The sequence below is a fragment of the Suncus etruscus genome, chromosome 9 (assembly GCF_024139225.1).
Source record: "Suncus etruscus isolate mSunEtr1 chromosome 9, mSunEtr1.pri.cur, whole genome shotgun sequence".
In the NCBI taxonomy this organism is placed as follows: Eukaryota; Metazoa; Chordata; class Mammalia; order Eulipotyphla; family Soricidae; genus Suncus; species Suncus etruscus.
In genome coordinates this window covers 76,175,617-76,194,143 of record NC_064856.1, presented here as the reverse complement: position 1 = coordinate 76,194,143, position 18,527 = coordinate 76,175,617, and the positions used below count along the sequence as shown (strand labels likewise).

General features: G+C 32.4%; 1 protein-coding gene across 1 annotated transcript in view; it reads right to left on the bottom strand.

Annotated features, from left to right (window-relative positions):
* ANO3 (anoctamin 3) overlaps positions 1–18,527 on the bottom strand; it is a 242,927-nt gene that overhangs the window by 101,011 nt on the left and 123,389 nt on the right. Inside the window, exons 6-9 of the mRNA XM_049780960.1 lie at positions 9,313–9,413; positions 7,101–7,145; positions 3,603–3,734; positions 1,625–1,731 (exon numbers count right to left, since the gene is read on the bottom strand). Of these exons, the coding sequence (XP_049636917.1) occupies positions 1,625–1,731; positions 3,603–3,734; positions 7,101–7,145; positions 9,313–9,413 (385 nt within the window). The remainder of the gene's footprint in view (positions 1–1,624; positions 1,732–3,602; positions 3,735–7,100; positions 7,146–9,312; positions 9,414–18,527) is intronic.

The window sequence follows — 18,527 nt, the reverse complement described above, 5'->3', positions numbered from 1 at the left end:
TTTGAGTTAAGTTTTAGTATCTAAATTATTTAATAGGTCAATATTAAACTAATTAATAATAAAAAAGAGAATAGTAATTTGGTTTCCTTTCTTTTTTTTTGGTTTTGAGCCACACACATAAACGCTCAGGAGTTACTCCTGGCTAAGAAATCGCTCCTGACAGGCTCCAGGGACAATTTGGAATGTCAGGGATAGAACACTGTATGCCCCACCCTCTGTGTTATTATTGTGGCCTTTGGTTTTCTTTTTTTAAAACAGTTGACTGGAGTTGTCTATTTTATATATTCTATGTGAGCTTTATTTTCATGTAAATCAGTAAAAACTGGAAAGAATTTCCACAGTTATCAACTGTTTTCAAGGAATTTTCTATATAACTACGGTACATCTGATTTCTTTAGTCTCCTATATTTTTCATTCTAACAAAAAAAGGCAACATGTTTATTACCTTTTACATTTTGTTCTACTCTATGTAAGCTGTAAACAAAGACAATTTTGTTTTGACCATATACACATTCTACTATTCATACACATAGCATCATACTGCTAAATTATCAGATAATTAGATCATTAAAAAAGCTATTTTAGGCCCGGAGAGATAGCACAGCGGCGTTTGCCTTGCAAGCAGCCAATCCAGGACCAAAGGTGGTTGGTTCGAATCCGGTGTCCCATATGGTCCCCTGTGCCTGCCAGGAGCTATTTCTGAGCAGACAGCCAGGAGTAACCCCCGAGCACTGCTGGGTGTGACCCAAAAACCAAAAAAAAAAAAAAAAAAAAAAAAGCTATTTTATCTAATAGAGAGAACTATAATATATTTTTTCTTTGTTTCTTTTTAGGAGGGTGTGTGTGGCATTTTTGATGATGCTCAGGACTTAGTCCTTACCTCTGATTCTGTGCTTAGGACTTATTTCTGATACTGTGCTCAAAGATCAGTCTAGGTGGTGCTCAGGAGACCATAGACCATATGTGGTTTTGGAATGGCTCTTACTCTTTTCATGTATGTTTGTTTAAGAAATATGATTTTATATGGTCTTTATTTTTATTCATGCATTAGCTGTATCTTTCAAATTCAATACTCACTTCAATCTTCATGACTTTTTTAAAGTTCTCTATAAAGCACTGTATAATTTTAGCATTTAATAAATGATAATGGAGTGTTGAGTGAATGACTGTCATAGTTTTAATGAATACATTATATAGATATAACATAACAACTGTCAGTCCTAAATGAAAGTTAACTAAAGAATTTTTCGCATTAAACACATTCCTACAGGTGTTACTATTCAAAAGTCTGATTGTATTTTTGGTATTATTTCAAAAAAATAAAATTTCTTTTCTGAAGTTTTTTCACATTTTACAACTTATTGCATATGGACAAATGTATCTGGAAAATGTTTTTCTTCTTTGGGATCAAAGAAGACACCAGAATTGATTTTGTACAATGAAGCACTTTAACTCCTTTACTAACTATCTTAACCCTGAGAAGTGTTGTTATACTTATATTCTTTATACTTGTAACACACAAAATCAAAGTATCCCTTATCTGTGTATAATTAGATATAAGAACACTGTGTCGAAAAGAACGAACAAGTTGAAAAAAATATTGTGTCCAGATGAATGCTCTTACCCACTTTTGATATCCCATTTTCATATTTGGTGCGCTGCAGCATATGATGGACTATTCTGCTTCTTGTGGCATTACTGAAGAAGGTGTCCTTATTGTTTATTATGAAGCTGTCAAGATGATAGAATTGTGCTTAATATTTTAAACAAAGTATAGCTTTCAGTCATCTTTACAAGTTCTTAGGTACTTATCCATCAGCTTTCGCGATTAAAATACATGTGAAGTTTAGTAAATCAGAATAAAAGCCATCTTCTTTATAACAAAATATTGAGAGGAAAATACATTCTTAAATTATGTAGGGAAGTATGAAATATTCATTGCAATATTTGTGAGTATATAAGGAAGTCTAGACATTATAATGTACCTAGTTTAAATTGGAAGAAGGAAAGGGTAATGTGTAGATACCTATAAATTTTGTACTACCTTCAGCTGTAAAGTTCTAAGCAGATAAATTAGAAAGCAAAAATTGATGTAATTCCATTATGACAAACTTTTCTTTTTTTTTTTTTTTTTTTTTTTTTTTTTTTGGTTTTTGGGCCACACCCTGTGACGCTCAGGGGTTACTCCTGGCTATGCGCTCAGAAGTTGCTCCTGGCTTCTTGGGGGACCATATGGGACGCCGGGGGATCGAACTGCGGTCCGTGCGCAGGCAAGGCAGGCACCTTAGCTCCAGCGCCACCGCCCGGCCCCCCATTATGACAAACTTTTCATGCTAGCTAAATTTATTTCAAAATTTTAGAAGTGAGAAATAGGCCTCCTTTTCCCTTGATACTCCAAACTCTCCCACACAGGAAGGCAGCTTACTTGTAGAAGGAGGAAATATGTGGAGAGGCAAGGATATAAAACTCCAAAAACTGTTCAAGAGGTGAGGAAGGAAGGCTTTACTTTACCTCATGTAAAAGCCCTACCGCTGTGTTATCGCACCTACCCCCTCAAACATGATTTTATTTATTTATTTATTTTTATTTTATTTTATTTTGGTTTGGGGACGACACCCGGTAATGCTCAGGGGTTACTCTTGGCTATACACTCAGAAATTGCTCCTGGCTTGGGGAAATCATATGGGACACCAGGGGATGGAACAGCAGTCTGTCGTAGGCTAGCATGGGTAAGGAGACACCTTACCCCTTGAGCCACCATGCCGGCCCCTCAAACATGATTTTTAATAGTAATTCTATCATTTAATCATCATAATTATGTTGCTTTATAAAGTAGACATAACATCAAGATTATATTTAATTATCCATGAGTTTATTATTAAACACAAATATGAAAACACGAGGAACAGGTGCCAACAGGTAAACTGGTAATATTAAGAAAGGACAGAACTAGGGGCCGGAGCAATAGCATAATGGTAGGGCACTTTCCTTGCATGCATCTGACCCAGGATGGACCTGGGTTTTATCCCTGGTGTCCGATATGGTCCCCCAACCCAGGAGCAATTTCTGAGCACCTAGCCAAGAATAACCCCTGAGTATCACCGGGTGTGGCCCGAACACCCCCGCAAAAAAAAAAGGAAGGACAGAACTAAAAATCCAAGCCAGAGTCAACATCATGGAATCATGAGACCCAAACTTTAACAATCAAAATTTATAATGGACCTATTATGCTGTCAGGATCGGTTGGAGGACTGATGGTGGCATGAGGACAATGGTGGTTGACAATGGTGGTAGGGTTGTCCTTGCATCCAACTATGAAGATCTTTGTAACATGCAATGGTTTTAATATAATATTTTTAAAATATTCATTACTTGAAATGAATAAAGTATTCATTTACTTTAATTTCTAAACCAAAGTGATAAAATTAATATTGTGTATGAATCATAACATAAATGTACTTTTAATATAATTATGTACTTTCTGACTAATCTGAGAACATTCAAAGTGGTTTTAGTTATAAATGCAATACCAACAACAAACCTCTGACCATGAAAGATACTAATGCAGATGGTAAAAGGAAAAAACATGGGATTGAACTGACTGGTGTATCCGTGCACGACTGAATGGACCAGTGTAGCAGTCTGATTCTTCCAGGTTTGGAAACGCAGACTTGTCAAGAACCATTGGATTTTGGGCTATCCATTTTTTTATTCTTCTAAAATAGCTTTGCACCCTGAAACAAAATTACATTTTAGTACTGTAAAAGTTTGTCTAAATCATGCCTTATTTCCATTACCATTCCAAAATAGTTTAAAAATTACATATACACCCACTCAGACCTACTCAAACACTTTCCTTCAGTGCCCACAGAAAAGAATTAAATCCCCATAAATAACAAATCATGCAATATTTTAATTCTTTCATGGCACGTAGATAATCCTTAAGTAAAAATATAATTTTATGTGAATAATTAAAATATAATCAAATAAGTATTATAAAAGGTACAATAATGATATCAATGTTTTAAATTACATTTTTGTGAAAATATATGTATGTATATTTTATCTATATGTAACTATCAATTACTTCCTAGTTTTTTTTTTTTTAAATATCTTCATAGTGTGTATCTACAAAGTGGAGACTGGTAAAAAATAAAGGACATTTATTCAACAGCACTGTGGGTCACAGGTATCAGCAGTTTTGAAAATAACAAAACTTGATTCAAAGGAAGTTCTGCATTGATGGTTGTGTGAGCTTTTGTAATATATTTAGCTTATTGCCTCTGTTTTCTCACTTAAAAATAACTTTGTTGTCGAGCTCTATCTGAACTATCATCAATGTTAAACGAATTGCTGTACTTTTCAAACATCATGATTAAGTGAACCACCAGGAAAATAAATTTTTAAGTACAGATGGCAAATGAGTGGACAAGTGAATTCTAAGACTCAATTTCCATCTACCTTAGGCTGCTCATGAGCAATTTACTGACTCACTTAAAGTAATGAGTTTGGCACCTGTTAAACAAAAATAAACATAGCACACTTAGCTGCTAGGTTTGCTCCTTTGAATGTGGACATGGTTGCCTTTACTGTGTTCCCTGGCATCAAAGAATTCCTTGCATCAAAGAACCTCACACCCAATATTGAATCATGTGGTCAAGTGAAAGAAATATAAAGCACAAACATTTAACTGTACTTTTATTTCTCATTTGTCTTTTGTTTGACATTTTTTTCCAATTTTTACTTTTATTTTTATTATATTTTTGCTTTTTGGGGGCCACACTCAGTGATGCTCAGGGTTTATTCCTGGCTACGTGCTCAGAAATCGCTCCTGGCTTGGAGGACCATATGAGACGCTGGGGGATCATACTGCTGTCCATCCTAGGTTAGCGTGTGCAAGCAAATGTCCTACTGCTGTGCCACCCCTCTGGCCACATTTTTCTCAGGTTTTAATGAGCAAAACTAAGTTTTTAATTTTATGATAATGACTATATTTATATACACACACCCACACATAAAACATCTAAATTTTCTTTTCTAATGAGCAAAATAGCAAAACAAATGCAACACAGCAAAAAGCCTAAGAATTTTAAATAACAATAATTAAAGTATAAGCACTAACAAAAGTTGTATTTCTACTTTTTAATCTAGAATAAATTTTGTAATTATTAAACTATCTTCATGTTCATTTTCTACACAACCTTTAGTCTCAAAGGTTAGAGAACAAAAATATTTGTAACAAGTAAACACTTAGAAGGAGTATCTATATATTAAAGTTTAAAATTTTTAATAGTCATTTGTAATAACTACCAGATTTTATTTAATAAAATATTAAAATAAAAGTTGGCACAGAGCTTAATAAATGCAACACAGAACACATATATTGTGTATTTTTCTAGTTCATTCTCAAGCTTGACTAAGATAGAAAATCAAAACTTACTTTATTATTAACTGTTTCCTAAGGTTTCACAGTACGCAAGTGGGTCATAATTCTGAGCATAAGGTTACTCTGAAACTAATTATATTACCATTGCATAGTCATTTAATGGTATTTTAATATGTAGTTATTTATCCCTTTTCCCATCTCTAAAAGAAAGGTGCATATTTATTAGTAAATTGAGTTGCAAATTCTCAACAAATCCCAATTTATTAATTACAACATTCAAAACCAAGCAGGCACATTTAAAGAAGACAAGAAAACATGCCATTTTAAATTTATATCTCACAAAAATCTATTGACTTTAATTATACCATAAAAATTAATTCTGAAATATGCTCCATATATCAGTATTAAATAAAAATAGGGGCAATAAAAGAATATCATTATAAATCAAATCGTATTATTCTGACACACAGAAAATATAAATTTGTTTAGAAATATTGTGGATTTTTAAAATATATTTAATTATATTAAATTATGGTTTATTTTTCTTGTCATCCATTCTTTTAATAAATAAATATTGCTTAGAGAACAGACTCCTATTTAAAAATTATGATAAATTTTCTATTGTAAACTTCAAAATTACATTTAGCTATGTCTTTGGTCAAGAACTAGATGATTTATTTAATTTGTCTTTAAAATCATCTAATATTCACTTTAAGTCTTCCAGTTTTTGTGTAATTCTGATTTGTCATATTCTGAAAATTATTTAACAAGACATTCTGTACCATGTCTACCTCTCTTTTCATTAAATTGTGAAAAACAGAGAAACAGTCAAGAGTTATTAGAATCATTTTGTATAAAATAATTATTTTCATGACATGGAAGCTCATTAACTGTGATGGGACCAAAGAGATTCTGGTTAAAGCATTACTTCTGCTTCAGGATTGTGGTTTAATTAATCCTTTGTCATTAACAAAACAATAGTATCTTGGAATAAAGCTTTTGAAACTAAATTTGCTTCCAATACTAATTCAAGAATCGCTGTTTCAAGTAGTGAGAGAAAAATACGTCTGTAATTTAGAAGATGGTCTATGGCTTTGGTAGAGCACTTTACTACTCAGCATGCTAACCATAAACCCTTCACATCTCCAAAGGACTCTGCTGAGTTTGCTTTCTGACTCTTGTAGGTTATTCACCTATTGACCATGTTTTAAAAATAAAAATCTCCCAAAATGTTAATTAAAATGCTCCTTTCTTAACATTATATCAAGAGAAAGATCACAAGAATGTTAATATTATGGGAATGGAGAAATAGTAAAACAGGTTAGGGCTGGCTTTACAAAGTTACTTTTTTTCAGAATGGGTCCAGCCTTGCAGTCCTCATAGTCCCCTGAATTCTGCCTGGTGTGGTACCCAAGCACAGAAATAAGAGAAAGTCCTGAACACTGTACTGCCAGGTATAGGCTCCCCCAAAATCTATTTTTAAAATGAAAATAATAATCCAAAAGTGTGTATTTGTGCCAGACAGACAAACAATAAAGGGAAAAATGATATCATTTACACATTGTTGTTTTTAACCTGAGTTAATTTGATATTCCTTGAAAAAATGAAGTTCTTCATCATAAATTTACACTGGTAATATAAATTGAATGGTTTATTTTAATTTTTTTCTAAAATGACGAACTAAATCAAACAAATTTACACTTCTCCGACAAACCTGCCAATTGATTTGCTCCTCCGGTCAGTGTAATAGCTTTTTTTCCTGAAAAAATAATAGATACCAGATGAGGAAAGGTACATAGCAATACTGAATCCATAAAAACTGAAAAGAACTCTTTTTTTTCTGCTGTGTAAGAAATATAACTATCCTCATAAAAATTTTCTTTGTTTTGAAAGGTTAAGTCCAATATATAGGCTATACTTTGGAATACTAATCAAGAAACTAAATAACATTTTTAGTCCTATAGAAGTCTACAATTTACTATAGCAGAATATTCCAATAAAATGTTTAATATTAATCTTCTTTGTTACTCTGTACATTTGAATTTAAGATATAACATATGCTTTAAAATGTGAACTATTTGATAACTGGAAGCTGTAGCTGTCATCATAAAAATATTTTCCATTGAGTTTATGTTAAGAAATATTTCTATTTTGGAAAAACTAGGGGGAGATGCCCAAGTTCTAATCCAGGATCTCAACCATGTTTGTGCACATATGTAGCTATTTTAAGCATATATTATTTCCTTCCAAATTTATTGCTATACATTTTATAGTTTTAAATTTTCACTGTATAGGGGCTGGAGCAATAGTGCTGCAGGTAAGGCTCTTGCTTTGTATGCAGCTGAACCAAATTGTATTGCCCAGACTATCATATGGTTGGTCCTCCATATCACACCAGCAATGATTCCTAAACTCAGAGCCAGAATAATCTTGAGCCTTGCAGGGTCTGGTCCAAAAATTTCACTGACAAATGAATAGTTGTTAATACAATATATAACTTAAATTTTACTATTTATCATTCCTAGACATATTTCATTAGAAGGGTGTGTTCTAATTATTTAAGTATTCCAATAGTCAATGATTTTTTATTTCTATTTTACACAATTATATATAAGACACTGAATTGGTTTACATACTTTTCAATTACAATTTCAAAATGTAAAATGAAGATTATTAAATATTAATGTTTGAAGGCTCAAGAAGCTATTGTAAAGTTAAATTTCAAAACCTCATTTGAAACCCAACACCTGCCATGAAAATGAGGGGCACTAATTACAATATTTTGCTGGATGTGAACATTTCTCCTTGCAGTTTATTTTCAATTTCCTATATTAACATTATCTGTTTTAATTTCACATTTTGAGTAGCCTGAAAATTGACAGAACAAATAGGAAGAACTAAGGTAACACTAGTCATCAGTTTGTAAGAAGTACCATGCACATATTTTAAAACTTACAAGTTATATCATATCAACACTAAAAAAAGCTTATCAGAAATTAAGAAATGGAAAATATATGGGTGCATATTCAGTGAGCTGATCTCTCAAAAATAGCTCAGCATATTGGCCTGAATTTAGAGCAGACATCTGTAAACTCAAATTACCTAATCATAAAATAAGTGATCTCTTATGAAGCATTACTTTTCTCATTTAGGGACCAATTTGGCAAGTAGTTTATAAAATTCACATCACTGGTATATAATGGGAATTAGTTTTCTTTCCTTCATCTTTTTCTTACTTTTAATTTTGTTATAATTACTATTTATTTGACAAGCTCTTTGTGGTATTATTTTTATCTTCTAATAATATATTGATAGAAAATTCTTTTTTTTTTTTTTTGGGGGGGGGGTGTTGGACCACACCTGGCAATGCTTAGGAGTTACTCCTGATTCTGCACTCAGAAATCCTTCCTGTTTGGCTGGGGAACCATATGGAATGCTGGGAATCAAACCTGGGTCCATTGAAGGTTAGTCACGTGCAAAGCAAATGCCCTATGTCTATGCTATTGCTCTGTCCCTGATAAGAGAATTCTTAAACGTTTGGCCAAATGTATTTGTCAGTTAATTTAAGCATCTATTTAGGATATTGTTAGTGAGATATGTATTCATCTTAAAATATCTGTATAGCGGTTTTTTATGTATATGATTATGTATATGTATATGATTACCACTCATTTATTTAATTTATTTAATTAAAACAAGGCGATTATTTTCACCTACAGGAAAATAAAAGTAGATTGATCTTAATATTCAAGTTAACGTTTGAAAATAATTGTTAAAGAATGTTGACCTTGAAGTGAATGTTGCCATATTCAGCAAACATCAGTAAAAGAAATAAAATATTGTTCAAAGTAACTTGGTATGTAAAATAAAATACTTTTCCAGAAAGAGATACATTGGAGGTACAATAAAACAGTATTTGAAATTACCTGAAAGGCATTCTTATGTTCAGTCTCTCTGCATACTTGCATAATGTATCCCATGGAATATGAATTTTAATAAACATAATATCAGGGTTAGCAACAGCAGGCTACAAAAGATAAAGCAGATATCATTAGTTATAATTAAAGTTGATGATAATAAATTAAAACTTAATTTGAGAGGAAGAAAATTTTCATTGATACATGAGTAAAATGTAAAAATGCTATTCTACAAAGAAATGATCACTTGTGAGTGCATTTTATTATATTGTTCATTTTTGAGAACTCAAATCCCCAATCAGAATAATCATGAGCCAACTGTAAATTTAAATATATTTTTTTTTTGTTTTGGGCTTCACCAACCGTGTTCAAAGGTGTCTCCTGAATCAGCAATCAACTCCTAGCAGATGTTTAGGGACCAAACATGTTGCCAAGGTTTGAACTCAGGAAGGTCACTATCTGCTGTCTAATCTCTCTTGTACCAGAATCTGAATTCTAAATTAAACATGGTATCATAAAGTCTAGCATGTTTGCTAAATAGGAATGAAAATAATGATAGCTTTCATTAGTCATCCACTATTTAGTTATTTGTTCCTCCACATTTTATTTAATTGTATTACCTGCTAGATTTATACAAATGTTGGTGATGGGTGTTATATATATCATAAAAGCTCATGACATTACAGAACTATCACTTCAGATGTTCTTACTTTTTGGCATAGATTATTAACAAGACATTTTTAATAGAATTCAAATGTATTTTAGAATTATATTTCTTTATTGCTGTGGTGATTTTCAGGTTCTTTAGATTGATTATTTTTTGATATAGTTTTTATGTTTTCTTCCTTTTCCCCTTTCTTCTCTTAAATTGATATTTACAGCCTCTAGAAGGCCTCTTCCCATTTCTTTCTTGTTTGGTTTTTACCCCTCTTTGTTTTCTCTTTCTTTTTTCTTCCCTCCAAACAGAACCACATAATTTGAACCATTTTGTTCTGCCTTACAAAATTGAAAGGAAATAATGGAGGGTATCAAGACCAAACAGGTGTATAAACATTGAGTAGAAATATAAAATGATCATACTTAAACACCAGATCCAAAGACAACGACAAGAGAATTGAAACCCAATCTACAACAAACTAGACACAGAGGGGACTACTTATCCTAGCAGCCTGGGATTCAAAGGAGGGGGATATGGGATGCTTGCTGGGAACAGGGCTGGAGGGAGGACAACGCTGATGATGGGAATGCCCCTGAGTCAATATCACTATGTACATAAAATATTACTGTGAAAGATTTGTAATCTACTTTGGTCAAAATAAAAATTATTTAAAAAATTGTGTAAGTAGTGCCATTCTGATTGTATTGGGTTTGATTTTGGTTGGAATGGGGGATGTGAGGGAAAACAATGAACAATAAGCCTCAAATATGGTGACATACATGCTTTAGCACTGGAGGCTGAAACGCTATCACTTACATATATATCAGCCTTAGTATAATGCTTGAGATTCTTGAATATTAGCCCTTTGTCTGGTGTGTGATGTTCTAATAGTTTCTTCTAGTCTGTTGGGGTTGGGGAATCAGTCCCCCTCTCTTGAGCGAGGACTCGAGCATTTCAAGGAGATTCGGAAGCCATGCAAATTTGCAAAGGGTGGTTTATTTTCTGGTGCCAGGGTGACACCAGGGCCAGTGCCCAGGGATGAACCCCAGAGCAAAAAGAACCTGAAACACAATTCTTACAAGTTTTTATACAGCAAAGATAGAGCTTCACCATTCCTTATTTTACAACTGAGGTCTTTATCTTATAAAAACATTTTAACTCAGGCATCCTAACTGAGTTAGGAGAAAGGAACATTTATCACAACAGAGAGACAACCATAAAAACCTAAGGGAAGTTACATATCAATAAAACCTAGGGGAGGTGGTTACATCCTTTATTATGCAGAGTAAACATTACATTTAGGGCTGCATTCCTACCCTAAAGGATGGGGGATGGCTACCTTACTTTAATCTCTTAGAAGTAATCTTCTAAAACAGGCCAGGTGTGGATTGAGAGCATATGGCCTTATCTTTTGTCTTTTTCTGACTTGTGACTCTGGCTTGTAACAGCCAGAGTCAAAGTCACTGAGAGTTTATGAAGGATTTTAAAGCAAAGGTTACATTCAAAGGGGGAAACTTAAACAAAGAGAACTTCTTATAGGGAAAACTCCGAACTTTTTCTCTTCAGTCAGGGGTGTCTTTTTATCTTAGACCTCCTTTCTTTTGCAGTACAGAAATTATTTAGCTATGGGTACTCATTTGTTCATTTCTGTTTTTGTTGTCTTTGTTAGTGTGGTTGTATAACTGAAGCTCAACAATAACAAGGACAATACAACTTCATCAAAAAGCAAAAAAGAGATGAGGACATCATTCTTCAAAGATGACTTTGAGTGGTCAACAAGCCTGTGAAGAAAATGTTCATCATCACTGAATTTCAAGGAAATGCAAATCAAACTAATGTATCACTTCACATGAGTAAGAATGACCTATGTCAAAAAGGAAAAAGTCTTGAAACAGTAAGTGTTGCTAGAACCTTTGCAAAAATAATGATATATGTCTTCTTGTGGTGAAAATGATGCTTGACTCAGAATCTGGAAAAATCTCAAATAAGTTAGGGGCATCAAAAAGGTTAAGATTAGAACTTTCTTTTGACCCTACCATCTCACTCCTGTGCATCTCATCCCTCAAACACAAATACATTAATCTGAAAAAGCATGTATATATTTATGTCTTTGCAGCACTAATTTTCCAGTAAACCGAGATCTGGAAAAAAATCTAAGTATCTAACAATAGATTACTGAATATTTTAATTGTGGGACATATATATATATATAATAAATATTACTCACTTGTGAGAAGATATGAATAGTCTGTTGCAATTTGAATGTAATTGGAGGGAATTATAGTAAGTAAAATTAGTTAGAAAATAAAACAAACAATAAAAGCACCAGATCATCTAGTCATTTGTTGAGTTAATATGGAAAAAATGATCTGAGGGTGTTGTGGAAAAGGTAAAGTGGAAATGATGATATAAAGGTGGAAAGATCTAGGCATTCTGATAATAGGCATATGTTATAGAATTACATGTCACATATAAAATATTATTTCTCATTTGGGGGATAAAAAGTCAAAAATAACAAATATCCTTCTTCTGAAATAACAGTATTGCTTACATTTTACTCCTTGCCATCCTTCTATTGTGCACATTTCAACTTTCTTTTATTCTAACAGCAAAGTAGGTCACACTGTATTGCAGAAATAAATATCCACAATTACAAAAAATTAAGTGAAAATTCATTTCTACTATTTACTAGTTTTGTGACCATGAGTATATTATGTCACTGATCTCAGGTTTTGAGCTTTGAACCAAAAATTAATTATTTACATTTACAGAGTACCAGTAATTGTAAATGATAGGATATAAATATTTCAAAATTTCAAAAATTTCCAGTTTTTTGTCTCTGTTCATCACTGGAATCAGTTTCATACAAAAATATGATTTAATTTCAGAGCTTCATTAGAATATCTCTCATACTCTTTCTTTCACATTCTCTCTCACTCTCTTTCTCTGTATATGTTGAAACATTTTCTTTGGTCTATGAGGCTTGCTATAAAGTCCTTAAGTTGCCTTCGAATTAGAAAAGTATGAAGCCAGAAATAACCTAGGATTTAGGGAGACTGAACTAATTATTTGTTTGTTTGATTTTTAGGCCATAACTGGCAGTACTCAAGCATTACGTCTTGCTCTGCAATCGGGGACCAGGGATTTCTTCTGTCTGGCTCTGGGATACAGGAATTTACTTGGGTCAGATGAATGAAAGGTAAATGTCCTATAGTTTGTACTCTCTCTGTCTCTGTCTCTGTTTCTGTCTCTCTCTCTCTGTCTCTGTTTCTGTCTCTCTCTCTCTCTCTCTCTCTCTGTCTCTCTCTCTCTTTCCTCTCTCTCTTGTTTATTTCTCTCTGACTTCAACTGATATAAATTGAATTGTATCAGGTAACCAAGGAATTAATTTCTTTGTATATAATTACCGTATTTTCTGGCATATAAAATGATCAAGGGTATAAGACGACCCCTTAATTTTACAGTTAAAACATAGGTTTAGGCCTATATTTTCTGTATAAGACAGAATGTTCCTGTGCTGCAACTGTATTTTCCACAGTGAGCCAATCACAACAAGCAAAGGTCCAAAGTTTATACTGTATTAGACTTCCTCTCTGACTCTGGCCAATCTGAGCAGGCTTTTGACAGTGTAGATTCGGTCCAGGTTGTCTAATTTGCATGCATAAAAAGCCTGCTTGGATTGGCTGAGTTAGAGAGGCTGTCCGAGCAGCCTGGCAGTGATTGGTGCAGGATCGAGTTGGAAATTCGTTTTGTGGCAATATTCAGACAATTTTTGTTTAGCGGCATATTGAAACATTTTTCGGGATATAATCGACATATAAAACGACCCTCGATTTTTGGTTGACTTTTTCTGGTTTCAAAAGTCGTCTTATACGCCGGAAAATATGGTATATAATATTCATATATTTAAACTTGGTAAAAACTATAATAATAATGCGTTGTATGTGACAGTTTCCTAAAATATTTTTTCTAACTGTCTATTTAAACTTTCGTAAGCTTACATTGTTTGGTTAGTTCCTAAAATGATGTGAGATTTACTCAGTAATTATTCAAAGACAAGCAGATCAAGACTTTCAAGATTACTAATAACATATTTAGTAATAATTCTCATATGATACAGAAGACTTATAAAAAAACACTATATATCAAGTCAGATGAAAACTTATCATCACTAGAGTAAACACTCAACACGCACATTTACTTAAGATTAGAGATACAATACCTTGAGGAATACATTGCTATTTGATCATTGTTTTTCTCTAATAATTATTTTCATTAGCATTTTAAAGTGAGTATTTGTATTATAAAATGGTAGCTTCTAAGACAAAATGCAGTTCTATAGAAAGTTGGTCTTGTTTCAGTGTGATTAAAGATCATTTTTCTTCCTCTGAGCATCTTGATTTCTGAGAACTGGGAATCACCTCTATACTGGCAATCAGTCTTCTCAGATTTCTGGTTGCCAGTGTACAGTAGTAACGTGAAAGAGTGACAGAAGGATACTGGTAGATAGCTTGGAAGGTTTTATAGGTAGATAAAAGGGTTCCCAAAAATTCTCGATAGTAGTTCCTGATTTATTTTACTCCAAAGAATGTACAAGTCATAAATTGAATAACTTGTAACCACTTCTACAGCTACCTGGAAAAGCCCATTATCATTCATAATTCCTACTTTACTTTCTTACTGTACTTTATAACAGATCTTTATAACCTAACTCAATCTCATGCCACCAAGGGTCTATTCATTACACAATAGCCAGACTAGTACTTTAAAATGTAAAGCAAATTGCAGAGATATAATTCATATTAGAGGATTTGTCTTTCATCCTGTGAATATCTGCTTTGTTCCCTGGCCGTACAAAGCAAACAAAAGTTAGATAAAATATTGGTTTAAACCAATATTGGTAAAATTTCTCACAACCCCAACATTATGAAAGGTTTCTATATTTGCTGTTGATAACTTACCATGTCATTTACAATCTCATCTGACCTGTCTTTCTCTCAATCAATCCAAATCTCATGATTTGGTATTTTGCTCTTCTTGTACCTTGCTTCATTCCTTTCACATTGTTCTATTCACTTTTCTCTAGCATTTATTGCCTTGAGAATAGTGAGGTTATTGATTTATGTGCCAAGTGAGAACAGACATTTAGTTTGTTCACTTATGTGTATCAAGCACCTATTTCTATGAAAGCATCTAACAGTCATTCAGTAAGATTTGTTGAATGTATTACTGTTTGAATAATATTCTATTAAATCTGTACATATAAAAGAAATGATGAGTGTAAGAAAGCTGATTGTTCTAGAATAAGATGTATGTCAGAATTCAAATTAAGAGCAAGAATAGCAAACTGAGCTGATTATTAATTCATTTCTTTCAAACTTTAAGTTGTGACATAATATAATACCTTAAAATAGAGAGAGGGGTTTTGATTTATGTTCCTACTATCAAAGAGTGAAATATGAAATTAGGTACTTGTATGGAGGAACATTTTTTTCATTTTTATATATTAAATTTAAACACAGAGAGATATCTTTTCATATCTTTTCATGCAGCAATAACTTTCTTCAGTTAGAATTCTGTCAACTTAATTATTCATTATACATATATATATATGCTTAAAATGTAGCTTTTTTGTTTTTAGTGTCTATATGGAGGATTGATGTCAACCCTGTGATAGCAGAGAAAACATTTTCTTCTCTCTGAGAATATAATGCTCTCAATTTGGCAATATTATTTAGCTCTAATGAAAGTAGAATTTCCCAAAGGAAATTTCAAACTTCACATTGCTATTTAATTATTGTATCCAAAATTCCCAAGAAATAAAATTTTACTTTGGGAAAATAATAAACTCAAAATATGTATATATATTTTTACACATACATACATACATATATATACACAAAATAATTTGGTTTTGGGGCCACACGGGTGACACTCATGGGTTACTCCTGGCTCTGCTCTGAGAAATTGTTCCTGGCTTGGGGGTTTATATGGGATGCCAGGGACTGAACCCAGGTCCATCTTGGGTAAGCCACATGCAAGACAAACACACTACTGCTGTGTTATTACTCCGGCACTTTAAAATGTATATTTTACAAAATTACTCTGAAGGTTGGTGGGAGGGAGGGAAATGAAAAAGATATAATATGGTAGTTCAAGATTCAAAGTCTAATGTAAATAAATAAATTTCAAATATGATCTATAAATGATCTTGGGAAGAAGTTATCTATCTAAATAATTATAGCACATCTGTCTATAAATTAACAGTGCCATAAATTCATGCAGAAACTGGTAATTTTACAGTCTGGCAACAAAATTCTAATATATTGTCCAAGTTTCCTATTTCCATTGTCAACTTGGGTAATCCCAAGAGTGAGTAGACATGATGAAACAATGATTTTAATGCTAGCCTACTCCTGGTTCTGTGCACAGAGATCACTCTTAGTGGGACTCAGGGGACCGTTGTAGGTGCTTGGGCATTGAATCTGTGTCTTCTATATAAGGTGAAAACCTTACATGCTGTAATATCTCTCCAGCCTATTCCATCAAAAAACCTCGACTTGATAGTTTTCTTTATATGATCATTTTTATATTTTTACAACAGTTTTATTACAACATTTTTATTATAATAGCTTCTATTAATTTGAACAGGATTTGTCATAGCACGGTGATTTTATAAATGAATCAGTATAATTAATCTAGATCTAATTAACTCAACCATTAAAAATTTAATGGAGTAACTCTTAGAACTAAAAACATAAAAATCCTATTGCCCAAATATACTTGACAGGTATAAAATAAATAACTGTAAAAAAGTAACTTTGAAATAAAATTTAATTTTTGAAAATGCAATTGATATTACTTGTCTGGGTTTCCTCAAACTACATTTGTTCCAAAAAAATTTACGATTACTTTTAAGGCCATCTGTCTTCATTTTTCTGTGAGTCTGATTTTACATAGTGTTAAAGAGTCTCATGTAACTTTAATTATCAGTCAGTTCAGAAAATCACAGCTAGTGTATATAAATTTTATATATATATTTATATATTTTAGTTACTATTCAAAATTTATAACATTAATTAAATATTAATTTAATTTAACATCCCTTTCTCTAGTACTCATTATTCCTCAGACTAGAAGTTTAGCAATGTTTTCTTTGTTTTTTTTTATTGTCTTTCTTTCTTTTTCTGTTTGTTTTTGGAGTCACACCCAATAATGCTCAGGGCTTACTCCTGGCTCTGTGCTCAGGAATCACTCTGGCAGTGGTCAAGGGTCTGTATAGTGTTGAAAATCAAACTCTGTTGGGTAGGCAGTGTTCAAAAATAGTGCCCCCCCCCATGTTGTAGCTCTCTTGACCAATAATTGGTCATATCTAAAGATATTTTAGCACCACTTACTTTTAGGGTATAAATTACAAATGTAAATAATAAAGTCCATTCCTACAAGAAACTGTTATAGTCATCAGAAAAGTAAAGATTAAAAATCTACTTGAATAAGAATATATTTATTTTGCAATCCAGCTTAAATCATCTTGGTTAAGTATATTAGCAAAATGGAAACAATATAAAATGATTTTTAAATATAAACTTATTATCTTAAATTCTAAGATAATTATGTTAGACATAAACATATAAATAACTAGAAATTAGAAAAGATTAAAACATTCACTTCCTTGCTTGCATGCAGAAAGATGGTGGTTTGAATCCCGGAATTTCATATGGTCCCCTGATCCTGATGACCCTGAGTGCTGCTGGGTGTGATGCAAAAACCAAGAAAAAAAACAACACTTCAGGGTTAGAGATATAATACAGTGATTATGGCACTTGACTTGCAAGAAGCCAACCCATGTTCCATTCTTAGAAAGCCATGTGGACCTGAAATCTTAAGCATCACCAGGTGTGAACAATGACAACAAAAATAATAGAAAAATTTACTTCACATATCACATTTGGCAAAGAGGAAACCTCAAGAGAAAATACAAACTAAATGAATGTCAAAACACAATGTAAAAATATGTACTATACATACTTTAAGAACAGTGAAACATTTTTAGATGTTAATTTAGGGTACTGAATTAACATATTGAAAGACGAAAGAAAGAAAGAAAGAAAGAAAGAAAGAAAGAAAGAAAGAAAGAAAGAAAGAAAGAAAGAAAGAAAGAAAGAAAGAAAGAAAGAAAGAAAGAAAGAAAGAAAGAAAGAAAGAAAGAGAGAGAGAGAGAGAGAGAAAGAAAGAAAGAAAGAAAGAAAGAAAGAAAGAAAGAAAGAAAGAAAGAAAGAAAGAAAGAAAGAAAGAAAGAAAGAAAGAAAGAAAGAGAGAGAGAGAGAGAGAGAGAGAAAGAAAGAAAGAAAGAAAGAAAGAAAGAAAGAAAGAAAGAAAGAAAGAAAGAAAGAAAGAAAGAAAGAAAGAAAGAAAGAAAGAAAGAAAGAAAGAAAGAAAGAAAGAAAGAAAGAAAGAAAGAAAGATAAGAAGGAAGGAAGAACATTGGTTAAAATATATTTATCAAAAATTGATCTATATGTGTGTGTGAATGTGTGTTTCTGCTTTAGAAAAGATACAAGATGTG